We start from the raw sequence: 24,660 nt of genomic DNA, 5'->3' as shown, positions 1-24,660 counted from the left end.
ATAATGAGGAAGACACCGGGCAGGTCATGGTGAAAATGAGAAATGGTGGTTTGGACCGGTCGATGAGGGCACGGTACTTGCGTAAGAGCTTCGAACATTGGAAACGCGCGGTGAGACAAAGCAATAGGATTGCCTTCCCGCGGGTGGATGTATTGGCAGGCCGATATTGGGCGGACTTGATTGCAAAAGCTGGGGCGGGGACGGGAACGACGACTCGGTGGTGCATAGAGAGTTTCCTAACATTGCTTGAAGGTTACTCATGGGATGTTAACTGGAGAGTAGGCCTGAATGGGAGTACGTTAATGGGGTTGCGGACGCCGTCGTTGTGGTGGAGGTCAATTATAAATACCGAATGGTCAGATTTCTGCCTAGGCGGAACGGGTCTCCCGGCCAACGACCAGTATAGCTACGACGATACTGCTGAAAGATGGACATTCAGCAGCTGGTCCCAATTTGGCCAGGGTGAAGACGACCCTCCCTAGAGATGTGCTTAATACGTTTAGACTTGTATAGGATTGGGGATTGAAATATCAGTCTCACCTGAGGTACGACAGGATGGATAGACTGGCATGGGCTGTTGACTATACCTATACATATATATACATATATGTATACATGTGTATACACACACAGACACACACACACAACACACACACATATATAAAAGAACACTATTATAATATATTTAATTAATAATGAATTAGTAAGTTCCATCTCTTTTCATCTATACTCTAAAATACAAAACAATAAATTATCGTATAGTGCACACGTGTAAAACGCTTCCGTTTTATGCAAATATGTATAATAATAATAATAAATCTAGATGCGATCGTGGCTCTTCCAAGTGACGATCCGAATCGAGGCAGCGTTGGAATGTAAAAATACCCGACAACTTATTATGCTTATTATGGATTGCGCCCATGTCGACGTACCGTGTCCAATACATTCGGAGGAGATCGTCAGAGAATCGTGCATCTGTACAACTATAATATTTTGAAAGACTCGTGAAGCAGAGAAACTGACTCGTCAACGGTGAGGGGAGTGGGGAAAGGAGCAAAAAAAAAAAAAAAAAAAAAAACACGAAAAAACAGCGTCTTAGGAACTTCCATGTGGCTGTAGGGAGATAGTGCACGGTTCAACGTGGGCGCAATCGTGGCCCGTGCAAATCGAATATCGGCAATATCCTGTAGGAAATCGTCGCACACGTGGGAACTTTGCTCGGACATACGATATAATTATGACACGACACGACACGATGCGTGTCACAGACTAAAGAAAGCACAGAGAGAGAGATCGCACACTGAAACGCAGCAGCGACTTCCACAAATAGAAAATTCGTTGAACTAACTTGGAGAGGTCGCTGCGGCGGCCATCTTGTTCTCTGCGAGTGTATCGTTGCGACTTCCGACATGCTCTCGATACGAATCGAAGAAAAGGACGGACCGCCTTCATACCAGCTTATTTTGTGCGGTCCGAGTAGAACGCCAAAGTGTTTTAAAATGTCTAACAGCATTATGAATAAAGAAGAAAAGGAGATGGTTGAATCCGGTAGAGATACCGTGAAGAAATCATTCTCTGCTAAGCGAAGGTCAGGAAGAGCTGCGCGAAGCAAGACAACCACCGATTTCAGAGTCCGAGTCGGATCAAAACAGCTTCAGGAGAGCAAGCGACGCGAACTGTTGCTTGATGATGACTGCGAAGAGTTGCGTAAAGCACTCGAACAAATGCATGTAACCGTTCAGGAAACGGGTGTTCCTCTACCAGTTGCAACAGGAGGTGTCGGGTTCTGTACGTCTATTGAATATTCCAGAATGACAACTACTTGGAACCTCACCGCCATCTGAGAGATCTGCACCATTCATCAGGTCTATCGCGTTAATCTGTACCTATTCTTGTACAGGGTTTACATCGCTCGATACTCCCACTTTGGAATTCAGTCCTACCCAGCCTCCGCTCCTTTCCTGTTGTCTGAGAAGGTTCGACAAGTCCTTGCTGTCCGATTCCAGTTGCCACTGCCACCTTGTTGCGAGCGATTGGTCGCATTGATTATATGTGATGAAGAAGAGAAACGTAAGTAAATTCCACCTCGGTCTACACACGTGAGAATACCTTTTTTTCCATTATTCGTTCTTTTTTTTTTTTATCGTGGGAGGCATATATCATTAGAGTTTACCGACGAGAGAATTTCTTTCTTTACACACATATCTTCATAGCTGTTTCTTTCTTGTTTTGATATATTATATATCTATCTATATATATATCTATATATTTTTTTTTCTTTTGTTGTTCTTTTTCGTTCATAGATCGGTGTGCCCCAGAACGCGGCACACCTTTTGCTCCTAAGGATCTGACCGCGACTCGAGCATCTCCACGAGGAAGTCGTCGATCGGCACGTCGCCGATCATTTTGAAGAAGAACAGGTACTCCAGACATTTCAGCCCGATCGACCGAATGGCCGGCAGACGTAACAGTAGTTTCGCGAATCTACCAGCGTCGTCGGGCCAGGCCACGCGACAATAGCCCTCCAGGGCTGCGTAGATCTTCTCGCGGAGCAGCGTCACCTCCTGGATGGATTTCAGTCCTCGGACCTCAGGGTTGAAGAGTATGATGGATCTGTTTATGATCAACCACACGATAGAGAAATGACAAAATCAATGTAGAAAGGGGGAGTCGAGTTCAAAATTAATGTTTTCAATTAACCACGCGATCACTTTTAACCCTTTAAGTGCTGAATACTCCCTGCCGAAGCTCTCCGTAATACTTTTTTGCTAGTGTGAACGCTGTTCACACAATAAGTTATTACTGTGATTCTTTTACACCAAGTTAAATAATGAAAGAACGGGTGGTCCGCGGAACATATTTATCTCATATAAGGATAATTGTAACTGTGCTACACGGGATATCGAAAAAATCGACAAACGCATATACGCGCCCATAGTCTACACCGATAGTTTTCGCCGGACGCATATATGCATCCATAGCACTCAAAGGGTTAACGAGGATTAAACTTATTTGAAACGATACACACGTTAAAATACACTTATCTTTGTGAAAAAATTTAATCAGACGAAGAAAGAAAATTGTTTCCAATTTAATTTGTATTCAAATGGTTCATTTCTTTCTCAAGGTCACATTCTCCATTATAAAAAATAACGATAAGCGGTTCCTCTCTTCTGTAGCTTCATCAGAGCTTCAGTAGAGGGCGCCTGCGTACTAACCGGGCACCTCCCCTTTCTAGTCAAATGGTGGGGGTAAGTTACCTAGTGACCTTGAGTAGTCAACTGATTTCAGACGAGCTATAGCGCTCGGTAATGAAAGAAACAAGCTTCTAACCTGATTATTACTAACCTGAGACAACCAAGTTCTGTCCTGTCCATCTTCATTTCACGCATTTTCGACACAAGCTCGGATAATACTCGGTCGAATATCGTGCCCACGCCAGCCTGCTGCGCCGAGTTCCTGTGCACGGTGATCCCCGTTGCCAGCACGATACCGTCCTTCACGTCGATGGAACGGTGGGAAAAGGAGGCTATCAGCAATTCGTTCCAGCCGGCCCTGAGCAGAAGTACCTGATCCTCCAGTGGCAACGACGTAAAATGCGGGATGTGTTTCGCCCATGCTACCAGCTGGAACAGCTGTTTGTTCGTGGCGTTGCAAATGTGCGACACTGCATTCTGTGCATTGCAAGAGATGCCGAATTAATCGAAGGAGCGTTTCGTGGAACAGCTACGCGCACCATTCCACGAAAATCCGATTCACGGCGCCACTGTTCGCTAGCCAGAGAAGATAGAAGGACGAATACGCGCGGACCGCGTTTTTCTTTCGTTTTTCAAACATTTTTTTTATAACCCTTTAAGAACAGTTAACTTACACAGAGGGTGGCTCATCTATCTACCTTATCTGTTGTTGTATGAGAAAACTTTTCGGGACAAAGTTATACTATTTCAGGGGGCACATGTAATCGTGGAAACGGCTTCTTCACAAGGTCATTTTCTTTTTTTACGAAATTTCAGGGTCATCGCTATTTTTTTAAATGGAACCTTAAATTTTTTTTCGATAGTCTTGTAGAGAGTGAAAAAACAAATTCAACGACCTTAATAACCATACCATTCCCATCGTTCAATTTCGAGATATTTATGTGTGAAGGTAATTAAAAATTCCTAAGGATTCATGTGGTATACTGATTCAAATATTCCTATCCAATCATAAGTCTTACCTGTTATCGAAAGCGGTAACAGAAGATACTTTTACAACTGACTGTGAATTTCAAAGGTTAGAGATGCTCAAAATGATGGCCATTTGCTGCTATGCATATTTCGAAGTTTACTCGACAGATAAAAATCTAATGGGGTAAGATTAGGAGAACTTTGCTGGACACTCCACAGTTCCTCGTCGTTCGATCCAACGTCCTCTAAACATCCTGTCTAACACTGTCTCTGCACACGTCGAATAATGTTGTGGGCAAACTATCATGTATCGTTTACGTTCGAATACGAATGTGTGAATCAGTGTACCACGTGAATCCTTAGGAAATTCTAATTATCTTTAGACGCAAATATCTCGAAATTAAATGAAGAGAATGGTGTGGTTATTAACACTAGGTTTACAGGGCGCGTGATTTTTACGGATTTCGAATTTCACAAGGAAATTTACAGAAACCGTTTACATTTCTCTCCTACCACTTATAAGTTAATAGTGTGTAATACGTTGTTTTTAAATAAAATATGTTGTTTTTTTAAAGAAAATGTGCGGTTTCAATCACGTGTCAATTTGACACGTGTTCGTAGAAATATGTAGGTAATAATAAATGTCCGTAAATCTAGTGTTAAGGTCGTTGAATTTGTTTTGTCACTCTCTACATGGATATTGAAAAAAAAATATAGGGTTCGATTTAAAAAAATAACAATGACTTTGAGAAAAAATGGGTTCCATGATTACACGTGCCCCCTAAAATAGTGTAACTTTGTCCTGAGAAGCTTTTTCATAAAAGAACAAATAAGGCAGATATGTGGATGAACCCTTTCAGCTGAGCCACCTTGTCATATGTTGTTCGTAACGAATAAACTCATACATTTTTGAGCAAGAAAAATAGTCACAGTGGCCATGAACTTTATACGTATGCAGGGTGTGTTTCATTTATAACGAACATTTAAATTATTTCTAAAGGAGTTTCTAAATTATTCACTAAATTATTGACTAAAGGAGTTTATGATAAAAAAAAAAAGTCACTCAAGCTCATCACCAATTTTCTCCATATAGACACACTTATTTCTCCCTCGTCTCGTTATTTTTACATTGTTCAATGCCATTTCAAGGTCATGTCATGTCATAGGTCATTGAACTCGTCTTGATATTGGCTACAACTTAACTTAAAAATCTAACATTAATATGCAAAAGAACGTCGATGATCTTGGAATGTCCATCAAGATATGACCTTGGGGATCCTTTTTCTTTTTTATCAAACTTCTTCAGTCGTGCTTTCTTATATTCCATAGTAACAGAAATAATTGAGGCGATCGTTACAAGTGAGGCACGCTGTATTCGAGGAAAAGGGTTAAACGAGCACCAGCAACCACTGTGCATTCAATTCGTGGAATGTCTCAATAGCTATCTCGCGCTTTGAATTGCCAATTTTGTTTTTTGAAAAACGATAACTCGAAATTTCTTACAATTCAATCGTAATTGAATTTAACATTCGACTTTCTGATTTCTGGGCGGCTTTCGGTACATAGTCTGCTAAAAAAAAATCGAACTTGTGGCTTTTACTTTAAGATTGCGAAGAAGTGGTTAAAGAAAGTTAATGCATCGGTGTGAATTTTTCTTTAATAACGACTGTCTCCGGCTACCCGTGCTGAATATTCTCAATCATTCCGAGCAACGTATTTATCATCACACACACACGCGCGCGCGCGCACACACACACACGACTCGATCAACTTTTTAATTCGCATTACGCGACGAAACGATCATAGCATATCAGATAGCCACTAAAGGACATCTCAAACGACTTTAATTCAATCACCCGTCCGGGTCCAATGACAAATAAATTGATTTCGCCCCGAGACGGCTGCATATTGTCTAAAGCTGTTGCTCGATTAAGGTTCTTAATGAATAAATTCTACAAAGAATAGAGAGAGAGAGAAAAATGGAATACTCCCGTTTTTCTTTTTCAACGTTTTAATCGGACGAATTGTAAAAGATAGAGAACGAGTCGTGCGTACAGAGTGTTCGAAAGGGGGACGAAGTTACATTTCGTTGAATCTACTTGCAATAAATCCACTACTGCGTGAACTGTTCCAACATTACGAATTTTTCTTTTCTCCGTTTTTTCGTTCGCTTCTTCTTTTCAACATATTTACCTCGTAGTTTCCCTGCTGTTCCATCTTGTACTCGACTCGCTTCTCCGCTTCAAGGATACGCTCGATCGGCATGTCTGAGTGTAAACTGCTGGTGCTTTCCACCTCGCTCTGATCCCTTTCCTTGGTACGCTGACGTTCCTCCTGGACCGCCTCTCTCTTCATGCCCATCGCCAGACATTTCTGGTATCTGCAATACTGACATCGATTTCTCTGCCGTTTGTCGATGATGCAGGACTTCTCCTCGCGACACGCGTACGACAGGTCCTTGCGCACGGTCCTCTTGAAGAAACCCTTGCATCCCTCGCAGCTAAAAAGAAACGATCAGTTTTCTGTAAGATAAACACACAGTAGCATAAAATAAAAAGAAAATATTCCACGAATATTAACCTATTAATTGTGTTCACCTTTCGAACAGATATTCAACCTCCCTAGTTGATACTTAGAAATGAGTGAAAATTATAACCAATTAACAGTAGGATCCCCTATAACGCCAGAAATATAATATAAATTAACCCTTTGCGCTCCAAGCATTTCTCGATAAGATTAATAGTGAAACTTCTAAAAATCCAAAGTTTTGTTTTGAAAAATAAGAACAAAAGGATTTTTAACGCTTATAAATTTACTTATTTCTATTTCTTATTTTAATTTGCATTATTTTGATAATATAAAAATACCGGAATGTTACATAGTAAAGTTCTCCATGTCGCCATAACAGCGCCATTGGAGTGCAAAGGGTTAAGTTCCACTGATGTCGCTTTTTGGGTCAAATTTAATTAAATTAAAAAACTGTTCCAGAATTACAAATTCAGAATTTTCTTCTTCTTTTTTTATATCGGGGGCAATAATAATTTCTTGATCGCGTTATACGAGGTCCTAAATGTGAATATGACGTATCTACGTAACAATACAATTAAAAATGAATAATCCTTCAATAAATAAATTATCGTGTTCTAAGTATTGGCTAACCAATGACGAGTTCACTCATCTTATACAGTTAATAGGTTAATATTTTGACATGTTCGCTGATCGCCATCGTTCTGTTGAATTGATCGTATCGTTATTATTAATTAATATACTTGTATTACTTTTGCTTACATTTTGTATATCTACAGTTTTATCAGCTTGGCATAATAGAATGCACTTACACTACCGACCAAAAGCTTCGGATCACTGTGCATTACAGGTTACACAAAATTTTGCAGAAGGTTGGCAATTTTAAGAATTTTTTATCATTCAAATCAAACGAAATAAGGTAAATTGCTATTGATCAGTACAACATCAATTTCAAATCTACAAATTGGCAGGTGATTCCAAACTTTTAGCCGGTGATGTATGTACTTACACCTAATTAGTATTAAATACGCAAACCGCACATTTTGTATAATGTACTAGATATAGATAACAGTGATCTGTCGTGAGAATTGGTTATACGTATGTAATGCTGGTAGCGAATATATTAATTTCTTTTTATTTTGTGTGATAGATTTGTGGTATGAAATTTGGCAGAAATATTCCACGAATTTCACCATTTTATTTGATATTTCTTTGTCATTTCAGATGACTATCATAACTGAAAAAAAAAAAAAAATAAGAATACTGTTTTAGTCATTTATTAAACGACGTATTAATTTCCAAAATTTTAGCGAATGTCATAATATAATAGCGACCTGGTTTACAAGGAGTAGGCAAGGCCTTCGGGTCACCGATTTAGTTAAAATTTTCAACACTTACAGATCTCGTTCTCCTGTTCACGAATATATACCATTATAGGGGCAGGTACTCAATAGGTACTCAAAAAATTTTCTTATTGCAGTAAAATACAATTTTGATTGATGTAAATACCAACCGCCGTTGTGGCATGTTCATAGCGAGTTAAACTTGTAATCCGGTGACTAGGGTTTCGACTCCTATACTTAACGAATTTCTTTTATTTAATTTTTATTTAACGACGCGTCCTCACTCTTCACTTGTTTAGAATTCGTTAGAATAATAAAATATCAATCAGCATCGGATTTCCTGATTAATACGGCTGGCGCCGTCACTCGCCGGATGTAACGGATTTTCTTACACTTATCACTAGACTGCGGATGTTTATGAAAATGCATATTTTTGATTGAAGAAGATAAAGATGTGGGACTTGGACAGAAGTTACGTCATTCGTATATACCGAAAATGTATTTTTTATTTTGCATATTTTGCATAATGCATACTGCATGTTTTATTGCATATTGCATACATATGTAACAGCATATGCATTTCACTGTGTACATCTCGGAAAATACGTTTTATCCATCATTGAGCTCTTAGACGATAACATCTGTAAGTATCTAAATAGTGTATTATTGATATACATTATTTTATGCCACGCATTTCGAAAGTTTCAATGAAGAAGAGGCACAAGAAGCGTTGCGAAATGAACAAACTATGCCAGATTTAACGTTCATACGAGCTGACTTCGGAACGCTGCCACTCATTATGAAAAAATTGGAGACAGTAGGGTTGCCCCTAATTGAATCTGTGGAACTAATTAATCAAACTACTGAGAACTTAAAAACTATACCTGGTGATTGTGGAAGAAAAATTTCTACAAAGATACAAACAGTTCTAGGGAGAAATCCAAATTTTAATGCTATATCAAAAATTGCAGACATTTTGAAAGGTATAGCTGTTGAAAGACCAAAAGAGCTTGAGACACGCTACTGGCACAAACTGAAATATGCCCCAATTACGTCTTGCGATGTAGAACGATCTTTTTCGGCATACAAATTAATATTAACTGATAAGCGTCGTCAATTTACAGTCGATAACTTAGAAAAAACTATGGTAATTTATTGTAATTCGAATTATAACAAGTAAAAATAACAATGTAAATCATACGTGCATAGCCTGCATACTTCTTGCATATTTTGCATATTTCCTGCATATTTACTTACATATTTCTTGAATATTTGTTACATACTTTGACATATTTTACTTGCATAAACACCCGCAGTCTACTTATCACTATTTGTATAAGGAACCGGCTGATTGATAAATTGAAAATATTTTTCATCACAGCTGCTTTGATTGTGAAGCAAACGGCAGAAACTGCCGAGATACGTTTCCAGTCATTTACATACGTTTATTAGATGTGCAAAATGTTTTACTCACTTATGATTTGTCTGCTTTTACGATAAATATCACTGTTGTGATTAATAATATCTAATTGTGAATATTATGTTTTATTTAGTCACCGGATTACAAGTTTAACTCGCTATCGACACGCCACAACGGCGGTTCGTATTTACATCAATCAAAATTGTATTTTATACCAATAAGAAAATTTCAATTGCAAATATCTTAAAAACTATCGAGTATCTGCTGCTATAATGGTATATATTCGTAAACAGGAGAACGAGATCTCTAAGTGTTGAAAATTTTAACTAAATCGGTGACCCGAAGGCCTTGCCTACTCCTCGTTAGTCTAATATTTAAAAAATGGAAATATGCAGGTATCTCAGGACTTCTGAAATAGAAGACACGATTTCTAATATATATATGTATTTGCCACCAATCTGTACTTTCAAAATTTAATCCTGAACACAAAAAATCCTTCTTAAAGAAACAACTAGACCATCCAATTACAGAACCAACATTCAACAACCCCGTATATTTTTCTATTTTTTCATTTAACAAACAGAACATTGCAAAGATCTAAAATGAACAAAGAAACTGCACACATAAAAAGCTTTTCTTCTCTTTTATAGAGAGTGTTTCACATAAAAGGGGCCACCTAAATATCTTTTCTATACGAAAAATATTTCTTACGTAATTTCAATGGTTTTAAGAGACGAATCAGATAGGAGAAGAATTTATAAATGTCATTTTTCAATGTTCTTTTTCTAAGGTCATCCATGTTTATTTAAGCATATGCACACAATTTTTTTTGTTGCATGTTACAGCTAACATTACTATGCTTTCATCCATGTATAGATAATAGTATGACCTTGAAACGATCTCTGTCTCCAAAATTTTTAATCAAACGTGGAATTTCCATTCATTTTTCGTCAATTTATCCGTCAAAAAAATGTTTCTCCCATCAGATTCACCCTTTGAAATCGTTTAAATTACATCAGAAATATTTCTCGTATTATCACAGATAGAAAAGATATTTGGGTGGCCTGTTTTAAGCGAAACATCCTGTATAGTTCACTCTCCAGTGTAAGTATAGAAAATGTTTTCTGATAAAATTTCAACACGATCAAGCGGAATCCATGGTATAGCAACGTGCGGGCAGTGATTCACCTAAGACCGTCGAGACGACTCCGACTCGGATTTCGTAAAAGCGTTCGTATTCGTTGGCACGTTTTATCCGCCTCTTTCGCCAGGCTTCGTTCTCGACTAATCCGAGGGTTCCTTGAATAAAATACCACGGGTTTACGATTTCTCTCGCGTAATCCGCCGTCTACCAGGGACATTGTTGTCTCGAGACAATCGAAAGTTCGTATAACTCAGCCGAAACGAAACCGATGGTATCGAGTGTTTGGACTTTGGGACCATTTAGCGCGATCATCATGATCCAATAATTTTACTCGCCGCCTTAATGAGGTGATTCGTTTCTTTGGAAGGAAATAAATTGGCTATCGTAAAGAAATTTCAATGATAAATTGGAGTGACGGATTCATGGATCAATTGTATACGAAATTTTTCGATATATTCAGGTTTGCACGAACGATCATTGTCGAAAGACCATATAGCTGTGTTTGTTTTTATTTTTCACTGTTTTGAACTCTGAGCATTTTTCAGCAGACTTTAGCGGTGAAATTTTTGAAAAGCAAAAGTTTCGTTTTGGAAAGGAAAAATGGTAAATGTCTGTGAATTTATTTATTTCTATTTTTCTTATTAATTTGCTTTATTTTGGTATAAATGAAACTTGAATGGAGTTGTGATATGCATATTATGAAATAACTGAGAATATTTTCTGTTTCATTTGAAAACTTTTACGATTTGAAGAATTAACACAGGTTAAAGTATTATTTCAAATAGTAAATAGTCGATTTTATTTAAAATCGTGTGCATAACTGTGAAAATGAAATAATTTATTTGTTGCAGTAACTTTTCAACATAGTATTTAGAAATGGTATTTTATCTGAAGCGTATTGAAAATAGTCGAGCTTTATTTTAATATATTTTCAGTTTATTTGTAATTAAGCGAGTAGCCTTAGCAATGAAAATTTTGACTTACTCAGCTCCGAACCCAGTCTAACGCAATTTCGTCCATTTTCTTTTACACGAACCACGAATCTACGAATGAAACATCAATTCCTCGTTATTACAATTTCACACTCGCGAATTAAACGAACACAAACACACCTGACGAAAGAGAAAGACGAGGCGACACAGATCTGAAGATCTAATTTCAACTTTACCCAAACTAACTAAACTGTTTTGAAAGAATCTTCCAATAAATATGCATCTCCATGTCCAATCAATCACAACCATAATCCCCGACACAATTTATCACCTGGATCATAGTATATCTCTCTTCTGCGTAGCTAACGAGGGCGATAAATATCGAATAAAATCGCGGGACACAGGCCATTTAAATTTTCCCAAACGTCGCAAACAGCCTTTCCACTTTTCGTTGTCGTTAAGCTCTCGATGGTGGACCATCGTTTTGGACTCACGTTTTTAAAATTGGAACCATTCCAGAAAGGACGCCGTGGCCAGAAAACCGGCGACATTCCGCCAGGAATTTATTTTCGTTGCAGCTGTATGTATTTTCGAGGCGGCCTAAAGCCCACCTTTCTCCCGTTTTCACTCGGTGATAGCGACAATAACCGGGGAGCCTCCATTCTTCTTGTTCGCGACTCGTCAGATCGTTAATTTCATCGAATCTCGCGATTAATTACCGTATACGTTGCATACAGGAAGATGTTATTCGAGGTTTGCGTAAGAGGATGACATAATCGATAATTCTTCTCGCGGTTGACACTTTAATTTTCCTCGATATTTATGGTTCATTTCGAGCGGTTTTACGAGACGTTATACTATTCAGGAAGCGACGAAGAGCTTGGAAAATCGTTTAGAAAGTTCTTTAGAAAGTTTTTCAGAATTTTTATTTTCAACGAAAAATTCCACTGTTTTATTAACCCTTATTTCGCAAACATATTTTTAATACCTTTAAATCGTAAGCGTGGGTCATTTAAGTCGGACGCGTCCTTAACCCTGATACGGTGTTTGGGTTTTTTTTTCGACTTATCACGTTCTTATTCTTTTAAGAATTTCTGTCGTTACCAAAAAAAAAAACCGTAATGAAATTGTTATTGATATGTTTGTTTCTGTTCTCTTGATATTATACTGAAAGTTTATTGTTTGAATTCATATGGCGTGTTGGTAAGAAAAATTATTAGACATTAGGCCTTTGGGTCTTTTTTGACCCAACTTAAACGAGATATTATCAAAAGACAAAAATTAATTGAGGTGAAGTCTTACAAAACAGTAGCTGATGGTAAAGTCGAAAGAAAAGATAATTAGCATAGAAATGACTGTATACAATACTTCTACGTATTAATGTCAAAAAAGAAAATTATTTTAGACTGGAGTCAGCATCGTGCATCGCTGTAGAGATCCAACGTGAGACTTTCTGCGACAGTATAAGTACTTTTTTCCATGCGTTTCTTTCTATTTCATCAACAAAGTATTTCACAACGAAAACACTGTCGGAAGCAATTTAACGAAATCTATTGCGTCGACATCATCAATTGCATACGGTTTGGGCTCTACAAAAAGGGGCAGCAGATGCCATTTCTTTGATAAAACTGATAATAAAAGCACATCAAGGTGTTAAAAACGTTGAAAATTTATATGTAAGAAGTATTGTTGCCAAATGTGTAGAACTTGTTATAAATAAACAATTTAAGCACAATATATTGTTTTTCTACGATAAAAGATACAACATATTTCTATACTTTCTCGGTCCTCCCGTTACGTTATAAAATTAAAAACACGAATTTCGCATATTTGGGTTGTTTTGAACCTAAAAATTTAAAGTGTAATTGAGTATTTTCTTAAAGATAAATCAAGCCGAATGATTTTCTCTTCCGTTGGATAGTTCCGCTTCGTTTTGTCCGTAAATTCGATCAGCGCAAAAGAGAAACGATAGGGTGTGGTAATCCCATGGATTTCGTCGAACGTCAAAACGTACGGGACCTGCGTGTGAAATCGTGTAACAATGCGCGAGTTATCGACGATTTATACGTGTTTTCGGGTACGTGATCCGCTAAAAGCGACGCGGAACGATGGATGAGCTAACGCGACCCTCTCTGTTTTCAGTTCATCCGTTTCCGCTGTCGCGACACTGCGAACCAAACGGTGTTTATGTACCAGATACACATTTAGAAGCACGGTTCGCGTTTTAATAGTTTACAGATGTAACAACTACATAGATTGGAAATACATCTTTTTAGTATATAAATGGAGGAACTCATAAATTGAATTTTTGTATTTGATAATTTTCAAATTTGGGGGTTTCGAATTTGGGGGGTTTCGAATTTGGGGGTTTTTGAATTTTGGGATTTTCAAATTTAAGGGTCATCGAATTTGGAGGTTTTCGATTTGGATGTTTCCGAATTTAGGGGCTTTCGAACTTGGTGGATTTCAAATTTGGGGGTTTTTAAATTTGGGGGTATTCGAATTTTGAGGTTTTCAAATTTAAGAGTTTCCTAATTTAGAAATTTTCAAATTTGAGAGTTTCTGAATTTGGGGATGTTTTAATTTGGGGATTTCCGAATTTGAAGATTTTTGAATTTTTTAAATTTCCGTATTTGAAGATCTTTAAATTTGTAAATTTATTGAAATTCCGGAATTCCTAAGTCTGAGAATGAATTATAAAACATACTGAAAATGGAACGGAATAAAATATTGCATGCACAATTATTCATGTCATCCAAATAGGTCAATACCTATTATACCTGTTAGTTCGTTTAAAAGGGCAGAATATCATATAGCAGGAAATATGCAATTTAAACACTCAATTGAACGAACAAAAGTTCACTTGTTTATGCATTATATATGCTCTGTGTGTCATTCTCAACATCATTATATATGTATATGACCTAAAGCAGAAACTCAGCCAAGTCGATGACAATCAATAATCACATAATATAATTAATTGAACCTATCATAAACAACTTACTAAAGCAAATATTATTTTTGTAATGAAACCTATTAAGAAACATTTCAATCTTTCCAATTTTGCTTTAAAAAATCTGATACAAACTTTTATTCTAACGTACTCGCTCAAATTTTCAAATTCCATAACTTCCAAGTTCCAAAAAATTTCACCATTTATACAAAAGAAATTTATTTCTAAAAACGCAAACGGTGCTTCCAAATTCGTATCTGATACATACATAATTTATTCTAATTTTCTGAATTATAAGTTACGCAGTTCAGTCCTAATATTTTTTATTGTGTAAAAAGACAACGATTAAAAATTACACAAAATATACTAGTCAGTTCTCCTTTTTTCTTTATCTTTTTTATTAATTCTCCTTTCACGAATCTTTACTATCATTTTATTTGCTATTTTTTCTTCTAATTAAGGGATGCATTAAACAGCAATAAATTGAGACACAAAATACACGAGCAATATTTCAGTTTTTCTCGTAATCGTAAACAGGTTAAACTATCAATGGTGTGAGAAACACGCGATGAAACTTCTGGACCACCGTGGAAGTCGTTTGATCTCTCTGAGTTTACACGAAAGACAAATACGCCTGACGTGGGACACGCGTGGAGAAGCTCGTTTCTCGGGCCAAAGTTTCTCTATCGGAAACGCGCAAAGGCCTCCGGTATCCGCCTACGAATAACATCGATAATGAATGGCGCCACGCGGCTGCCTTTGATCCACACGTGTTTCCCATTTTTCCACATCGAACAGATTCTGTACAATCCTTTTGTACCTTTATTTAAATTCGTCGATGTTTTATATAAATCGTATTATGTTAATAAAATACGTCCGGAGAAACTTTTGTGTGACACAGAAATTGAGAAACTCGAAGGCTGTAGCGCCGGCATTTTGTAAAGGGACTAAACGAAAAATACTTTTGTATTCTTTAATGTAACAAAGCTCTTATGAGAGTAAATAGTAAATATTGGGCTGTCGGATGTCTTCAAACTTTTTTAGATATCAATTGTAAACTCTATTTCAATACTTTGCAATATTACAATTAAACCAAATATGCGCCATTTTGTTCAATTATCTGCCATCTATTTGGTAGTACCATTATTCCATCCATGTAGAATTTCTGATGTTTTTGAGAAAAATATTGTTCCAGCTGATTTTTGCAGTCCTCCGTTGAACGCAAATTAAGACCATTTAAAAAAAAATTTTAAGGACCGGAATAAATAATAGTCTGATGGAGCTATGTCCGAAGTATTAACCCTTCGCACTCTAAATTTTTTTCATTTTCTTTCCAATAATTATTTTAAGTGTTTTATTTAAAAAGTAACTCAAAGGACAATTGGGTGATAGGAAGTAATGTAAACAATTGCTTCATTACATATATGTATATGACACTTTTCTGTAACAATTGCACTTTTTTTTTTACAGAAAAGGGTCATATACATGTAATGTTGCTTATCTAAGTATAAAAAAAATATTGCGAAATATAATACATATTTAAACTGGCAATTTAAAAATGTCGAGTGTGACTCGACATAGGAGTGCAAAGGATTAAGATTTGAGTGCATATGTGCATTAAGAAGGTGGGAATCGCAAATGGAAATTCTATTCAATAAATTTTTTTCAGCCAATTCATGGGGCACCAAGCTTCTTTTTCATTCTCAGTTCATTTAAATGATTTATCATTGTCAAATGGTGAATATTTAGCTCCTTAGCGATTTCTCGCGTGTAACTGTGCCTGTTCTCTTCATTGTTTTTGGCAATAAGATCTGTATTAACCTCGATAGACCGGTCAGATCGAGGAGCACTATGGGCATCAAACTTTCCATCCTTAAAGCAACGGAACTAGAATTTTGCAGTGGATATCGATAGAGCATTTTGTTCATAATCGCGACAAATTTTTTCACGAACTTGCGTAGCTTTTTTCCCTTTCTTGCAATAAAAAAGCTGTATATGTCGCAAATGCTGCTTATTAGTGTCCATATTGAAACTTGAATAACTTACCATTTTTAATATAAAATTCTTTTATTATTACACGACACATCACGACTTCAGAAAGGTTTGATCCGGCAACCCAATAGAATAGAACAGATTAGATAGTGTGAATAGATACGCTAAAGTAATAGTATATAAGTGATATTTAAAACACCAGAAACTTTTATTGTAAATTATGGAAGGAGAAGTAATTATTAAAATTAAATAAAGCCCTTATGAAAAGTTTACGATTGAATCAATTATTTTCTTGAAAAAAAAAAAAAAAAAAAAGAAAGAAAGAAATGTGAGAGTTTGGTATCATTTTCAGGGCTTAGAGATGGTCTAACCCCTTATAGATAATTGAAAATATATTTAAAAATACTTTCGACTGAAAAGAACGAAGTTTCTTCAAATAATAGTGAATTGAGAATAATAAAGTTTCTTTGAATACGGTAAATTAAAAATAATGTTCAGGAACAGACACGTGTGGTGAGAAGAATTGATAATATTATGCAAATTATCACGTGTAAACTCTGTTAAAATGATCAATAACCAAATAATTGTTACATAGTTATTTTTTCTACAATCATTATTTGTGGCATCTCTCCTCCTAGAACCTTAGAAGAGTTAACAAAATGTCATTACTACAGTTTTTAACCCAATTTCCAGAACACTGACTGCTTTTTTAAAATCAGAGTAAAACTTTATTTGAACGCAATGAATAATATCAGTGATCTTTTTAACAACCATTTTATGTAAAATGTGACAACTGTCTCGTATTTACCCCAATGTAAATTATATACGGTAGAGTGTTTCTTGAAGAAAAATGATAATTTCTTCCAACCTTCGCTGAGTTAACTTCTAGAAATTGAGTTTTCAAATTTTGCACGGGCAAATCCGAAACTGGGCTACCGACTAAGGTGTTCTTCGAGGATAGTAAAATTAAATTGCCTACACTGACGTACCGGCGAGACAAGAGAAATGGTTCCACCTGTACACAAACAGTCCCGACAGCCAAAGTGTTGAGAACTCATTTCACGAAGCTCGCTCTGGGATTAATTCTCCCGCCTGTAATTTTCTCGAATTGAATTATACGGCGTGGGCCCCATTTGATCAGCCTAATTACCTCGCTCGTTATTGAACTACTGTAGAAAACCAGTCTTGGATGGCTTACATTGCAAAAAATAATTGGACGTAATGAACGGTGGAAAGAAGAGATTGGCTAAGTCGAATCATTCCGACGATGATGAATAAGAAATATCAGAAAGGGAGGAAGAATGTGGAAGTAAATTCTGTTCGATGATTTTCTTCTTGTACCAGTTCTATTGATTATTGATCTCTGCAATGGTTTTATAATGAAAATATCTCAAGATTTTTATTCTAATTTTTCGCTATTTATCTTTAATTATTACAATTTTTCTGTGATAAAAATAATTCAAGATTTATGTTCTCTTTACTTTTTGTTAATTATACAAGTAATATGTTAACCTAGTAGCTTCTAGAATAGAATAGAATCATCATGGAAAGAAGTATGACATTGATTATGATTCCAGTGACCACAATATTACATATAAATAAATGTTAATACTATCATTACATTAATACTAATTAACTTTAATTAACTGAAAATCGCCCTTTAAACAAGAATTCTTCAATAACCTAACGTACGTTTTTTCAAAGGATCACAATCTATCAAACCTTAAAATCTAATCAACAGAAATCCAAAATATTCAGCACAAAAAAATGCACAATAAAAGAGAAACAAATGATCCGCAAAGAGATCTACAAATCCTCAAAAACATTCTGAAAATCGATAATTTTTTTTTTGAAGTGTCAGTCGAACGAAACTTTACACGAACCCACCCTACAATTTAGTCAACAAAGATGAACCCTTTGCACTCGAATGGCGACTGAGAAACGATATTATTGTTTACCATTTGATAAATAATTAATTAGAACAACAGGTCTGTAGGCCTCCCATAAATGTCTGAGCAGTGAAATAGTTTGAAAAATTCCACTTCTAACGTAACTTTACAAGATCATAAAAATACGAAAAATAGTTATATTTGTCGATACATGTATGATTTATTTCAATGTTAGTTTTAAAAAATTTTATAAATTTTTTGTATTTATTGAAGGCAATAAATATTAATTTTTCAGCACAAGAAAGTAGCAAGGTTTGCTGCTTTACTATAGCAAACAAATCTTCGAATGCAATAATCCCCCCCTCCAAAAAAACTAATCCACAATATTTAAAAAAGTTCATTGTCACCAGACAATAACTCAGTACAAGCGAAAAATCGAAAGCGCAAAAAGCCCCTCGAAGAAAAGTGCAGTCGACTTAATTAATCGAAAGAAGAAACGAACGATTTCCGACATGATCGAAGGAAGAAAGACAGCCGCTTCTAGCGATGCGTTTGACACGGGCCCTGATAATGGCCGTGATTGCTTAATTAACTGCCACTGGAGCAAAGTGGCTGCACGAGCAACAGTAGACGACGTTGAATCTCTTCCCTTACCCCGTAGGAACTACGGCTGGCTAGTCGTCCTAACCTCGCGGGCAAGTCCAAGGTTGTCGAGGCTCTGATGCAACGAGCGCTGGCCATCATCATCATTGCTCGTAGTTACACACGCACGATGGTTAAAGTAGAGAGGGAGATGCGGATGGAGAACGCAGTGGGGCATTCTGATACGCTCTATGCACGTCTGCTGCGAAATTCGTGCTTGCGAGCAATTAATAAAATTATATACGATTAACAGTGATAGCTGAGACGAGGAAAACTCGGAAACTGCAACTTTCAGGTTCACAATGTTCAATTTAACGCGTTGCCAATCGATTGGGCGAAACTACTATTTCTACTATCCTATTGTATCATTTATAACGAACGGTATTTCATTTTCGTATACTAATATTAATTCTAAGAAATTTTTGTATAATTTTGGTACAATGATATACTAATTTTCCATTTAACATATATCAATTTCTATTCTAAGAAATTTTCATATACTAATTTTCCTCCTAAAAAAATTTCGTATGCTAATATACTAATTTTCATTCTAAGAAATTTTCATTTAATTTTAAGAAATTTTGTGCACAATATTAGCAATACATAATGAAACAGCGTTCGATTTTACATTACTAATTTTCCTACAAGGTGTTTCTGTACCACTTTTTTTTAGAAATTTTCTCTGCAATCTTAGACATCTATTCGACTGTAATTCATTCAGTTGCTGATGCGTTATAAAACGAACAATTACGTAGCCTTTAGAAATAAGTTAGAAATAAAAGAACAAGCATATCTCTCTAGATGTACATTATACACCACTTTGGCGAACAGATATCCCTGCGCACATGCAATCTGCCACGTGAAGAGAGGAAAAGCTAATGGCTAGGCTCAGCAACGTGGCGAAAAATGAAACGTCAACGTGTCAGTTGCGGTTTCTTTCTTTCATTCATTCGAGAGAAAAAGCAAAGATACAGGAAATGAACGTCTGCACGTGACAGAAGCTTGATACTCGACGAAGAAGACTTCGATCGATGGAATTTTTTCCATTCGATTTAAATAGACGGCAACACGTATGCTCCTATGGAGAGGAAGAAACGATCAGCATAGAAGAGAGAGTAGTATCGTGCTCATCAATCATATTTCTGCAAGACTTTGCCCGCGTTCTCGTTTGTTATCTTAGCCTTAATTGATTAAGAGGCAACCCATGTTTCTACGCAATGGACGTCATCGACCGATTAAGTGTCGCACGTTGCACGTGAGTCGCTTGAAAAACTTCAGATCATCACTTGCCACAAGCTAGTGGACGCATGATAAAACGATCTTCGTAGCTAATCCGTTGTAATCTGCTCGATGCTCTTTGCCTTTTACTTTCGTTAGCTTCCTCTATCTACGACTACTCGTACTCACTTCTTACCGCTGACCACTTCAACTGGTTCTATGTTTTGCTTTAATTGCCATCGAGAGCTACGTGTCGATAAGTTAACACTGCCCGTTTCTACAGTGTGTGACAAAAGTTTCTGGACTCGCGAGGAGATGGCAGAAACTTCGAAATCTTCGAGTCAAGTTGGTATCATTTTAGGACGAACATAGGAAAACTTTACAAATTGTTCGTGTTTAATGCTGATAATGGATACAACAAGATTTTAGTTTGCTATCTACGAGATTGCAGGACTGAATGATAACTGGACGATTATTAACCCACGGTTGGTAACCTGGGTCACTGGTGACCCGAGCCAAATTTCACTCTTGTATTTCTTCCAAAAGAATTTTTATTTTCATTGAAAAAAACATCTGACTTAACGAACAATTGTATAATGTAGCAGAGACTTTGATAAGTACCTCGGAATTTTTTCGGATTTCTTTAAAGCCTAGAACGGTAAAAAAATTAGACTTACGGAATGTCGGAAACTATGTTTGTCTATAGAGGGATAAAAGCAAGAAAGGAGATTACGAAGGAAATCTGATTAAAGAATAGAAAAGGAGAGAGATATGAACGAAAAGGGAAGACCTAACAAGGGAACATCTCGAAGTGATAATCACCGATTTTGATGAAACTTTGATATGTACAATTCCTTAAAAAGGATTCGATACACTTTTTTTTATCAGTAATTGTCCATACTGAAGGTGTGAAAATTGAATTTATAGGTGGGGGTAGTAAACATATTTGATCTTATATTTCGAAAATTATTAGATACAGTGGAATGGTGTAAATTGACGAATTTTTTCAAAGATCAATTTCTCTGCGTAAACAGATTTGAAGAATGTCAATTTGTTTAAATTAATAATATATGTAGTGTGTTAGTTGTCAGCGGAAAAGCGGTATTTTGGAAAAGAACGAACGAAGAAGTCGAGGAAGAACGAACAAAAAATGAAAGTTTCGCATTTGATTTAAAATTTTTAAATCCAAGGTCATTTTAAGGTCATATTGTACAGTAGAAAAAAATACAGTGTTACATTTAAACGAGAACGGTAGAATATCTCACGAGGAATTGAAGCTGTGAAAATAATGTTCGTACAAAAGTTGTATAAATTATTTTTCTGTAGGTGTAGTAGCGGGGGGAGATCAAAGACAAGTTAATTTTTTTAAATCAAATCCTGTATTTTCTTTATTCATAATGTGGTAGCGTTTGTCGAGACGTGTACAACGATGTGCCACACGAAATGATTTAGTTTTACGAAAATACCGTGAAGTAGTGAAAAATCGGAGTGTCAGATCAACACGTGTCGCACGCTTTCGACCAGCTAAACTCTACTTAACTGTGCTACAAATACAAATTCTCCACGATTTTACAATTTCCATAAAACGAAATGACCTAACGTGGCACTTCGTTGAATTCGTCTCAACAAACGCTATAATATTACGAATAGAAAAATATAGCGTTCTATTTAAAAAAATTAAGTTGACTGATATCTTCCCCACTACTCCACCTAATGTCCTTCTATACACCGAACAACTTTTGTAAGAACATTTTATTCATAATTTCAATCCCTCCTGAGATATTCCACCGTTACCAGTTAAACCGAACACCCAGTATATTAAAAATTACATTTTTATTGAGTTTTCTTGCAGAATATTTATAGAAAAATAATGAGCAAGCGATGTGCGAATGGAGAATAAAAGAAGGAAGGATTAAGGGAACGATTTTGTTTCAGGATCATGCATATTTTCCATTAGAAGCGTTTCTTTTTTAACAGTTCGGATGAAGCATTTCTATGGAAAAAGGATCAAACGAACGCTCGTTCTTTTTCCCTGTACTTTTCGATTGTACTGAGAATGTGAAAAGTGTGTAGGTTGAAATTGTACATTTTCACGAAGGTTGCTTCCCCGATAATGAATCGAAGATGAGGCGTCGCGAACCGAAAGTTCAATCGTGTTTCCAGAGTTACAAACTTACCCAATTAAAACTTTCTACACGCCGTAATGACGACAGATGAACATAAGAGAAATTCTCAGGGGCTTCACGGGGGTGTGTTTCACGAGTTATTTATCCGATATCTATCTTGTGTGATCTGTTTCAGTTAATAAATTAACACGTTAAGCGCCATTTATATCCAAACGAATGCAATACATTCCGGCTTAATGGGCCACCTGTATTAGTTTGGATACTGTGTCCTTCGTTCAGATTCGGCTGCCTGTGTTCTTGAATATATGATTATACGAGGAAAGGTTTAGGGTGTGTAGGGTGTTTAGGGTGTAATTAAATAACAGATTTAACTTTTATGATACAAACTTATACTTAGAGAATTCAGATTTAGAACATATAACTGTCGAAAATAAAAATACATAAACGATTTACATGTAAAACTATTTAATTGAAGCACTGTGCACTTAAAGAAAACATCAAATACACAGTGACCAAAAGCAACATCATTTTTTTTACACGATGGCGCTTAATGTGTTAATATATTTCAAAGAAATAGAATTTGAAGGGGTTGTTTTAAATCTGAGATTACACTTAAAAAATTGTTGGAAAAGTGGAATTTTGTATTTTTATTAATTGTATAATTATTGATTATGTAAAACATTTATTCATTTTTTAACTGTTTTAATGGCACAAGAAAGTATTACTTAAATACTTATGTATTTTTATACGTCCATTGTAACGCCTTGCATTGTCTATTTGAATAAGTTTCTTCGTACTTTGTAGGGCGTATGGTGATCAAAAAGCGCATCATCGTTTCTCACATATTTATGTACATTACTAATATAGAAAAAGGTCCATTTTTTTTTTTTTTTTTGAAACAATTAAAAAAAAATTGACAGAGCACTGGAGCCCAAAGTTTGAGAATTGCTTAAAACATAATATCGTCCTCCTTATGCTAATACCACGAATAAAAATTATCGAAATTCACGACTGAATGTAATCAAATAATTCTGAAGATGAAAATATTCGAAATTTTAACGAAAAAAATATTAATCTTTGCTCCAGACTTATATGTAACTATGAAATAATTTTTGATTGTCCCTTCCTCCTTTTGTCACGTTTAGCCCACTTCATTACCCGAAAAGTTAAACTTTGCACATTCATGGCTTTAGCATAAAGCGGACGATATATACAAAATTTGAATATTGAAACCTCGATATTGAAAAATTTAATGTACAAAATATATAGAAATTGTAATTTACCAAATTTCTGAATATTCTAAATTCTCCAAAGTGCTACTAAACCAAATACTGAAACTTTTGAAACTAAAAATTGGAGTTAATTAAAGCTTCCAACTTCCAATTAAAGTCCAACAGTTATAAGCAAGTTCAATCGTCATCATCAAGGCCACCTCTAACATGATCCTCCGTAGAATTCTATTTTCTTCGTTCGAAGATTATCATAATCTCTTCCTTTCTCTCTCTTTCTGGTTTCGCTCGAGTTAAGATACGAAATGGAAACAGGAGTAGAGGTCGAAGGTGACGATAACTCAAAAAACAAGTATTTATCGTTGCACCCACGTGAACATTATCATAATGGCTACATTATAGGTAAAACAACCATGTTTGTTAATACGTTCTAAAGTCGTTCTCTGGTTATTCAGGGGTCAGGATTATCAATTGAATCCAAAGACCTTGAACTGTTCGTTCCAACGATAGGAAAGCTGTTCGTTTTACAAAGAAAAGAGGAGATTTGTATTCATGGCTGGATGTCCTGATGAATTTGTTACACAAAGTAAGCAAAGAAGAAGCTTACCTTCGTAGAGTAAACAAAATATACGATTTTTGGTATCCGTTGAAGATATTGATAGGTATGTGGAGTTCAGTTTTCAATGCAAGGATTTTAGAAACAACCATCACAATTACACTCAGTCTTCGTATACTTCATTAGAATTTATTTAGCATTGTATAATTTCACCAGACAAGCTAGTAAATAAATAATATTTACATTAATATATTTAGAAATATAACATTTACTATTAGTACAAAGAAAAATGATTTACATTCATTTGCTAACGATTAAACGAAGGAAAAAGAATAATGTAACAGAAATTAGGTGAAAAAAATTTCCGAACAGTATCTAAGAATTCTGCAAACTGTCTACAAACAAGGCAAATACAAGTTAGTTTCTTGTTTACAAGCAAGTAGAAAAGACGTTACTCAAAATATTTCTCGCATAATGGAAGATATCTATTTATATGTATACTTCTTTGTTTAATTATTAACATA

The 24,660-nt window shown here is 35.8% G+C and overlaps 1 protein-coding gene across 1 annotated transcript in view; it reads right to left on the bottom strand.

The window, feature by feature from the left end:
• Positions 1-2,339: 2,339 nt before the first annotated feature.
• LOC108573811 (retinoic acid receptor RXR-alpha-B) overlaps positions 2,340-24,660 on the bottom strand; it is a 93,564-nt gene continuing 71,243 nt past the window's right edge. Inside the window, exons 4-6 of the mRNA XM_017936288.1 lie at positions 6,360-6,666; positions 3,349-3,674; positions 2,340-2,613 (exon numbers count right to left, since the gene is read on the bottom strand). Of these exons, the coding sequence (XP_017791777.1) occupies positions 2,340-2,613; positions 3,349-3,674; positions 6,360-6,666 (907 nt within the window). The remainder of the gene's footprint in view (positions 2,614-3,348; positions 3,675-6,359; positions 6,667-24,660) is intronic.

Source organism: Habropoda laboriosa, unplaced genomic scaffold, assembly GCF_001263275.1.
Source record: "Habropoda laboriosa isolate 0110345459 unplaced genomic scaffold, ASM126327v1 scaffold155, whole genome shotgun sequence".
In the NCBI taxonomy this organism is placed as follows: Eukaryota; Metazoa; Arthropoda; class Insecta; order Hymenoptera; family Apidae; genus Habropoda; species Habropoda laboriosa.
Note: the sequence above shows the minus strand (reverse complement) of the source record. Positions and strands in the feature narration are given on the sequence as shown.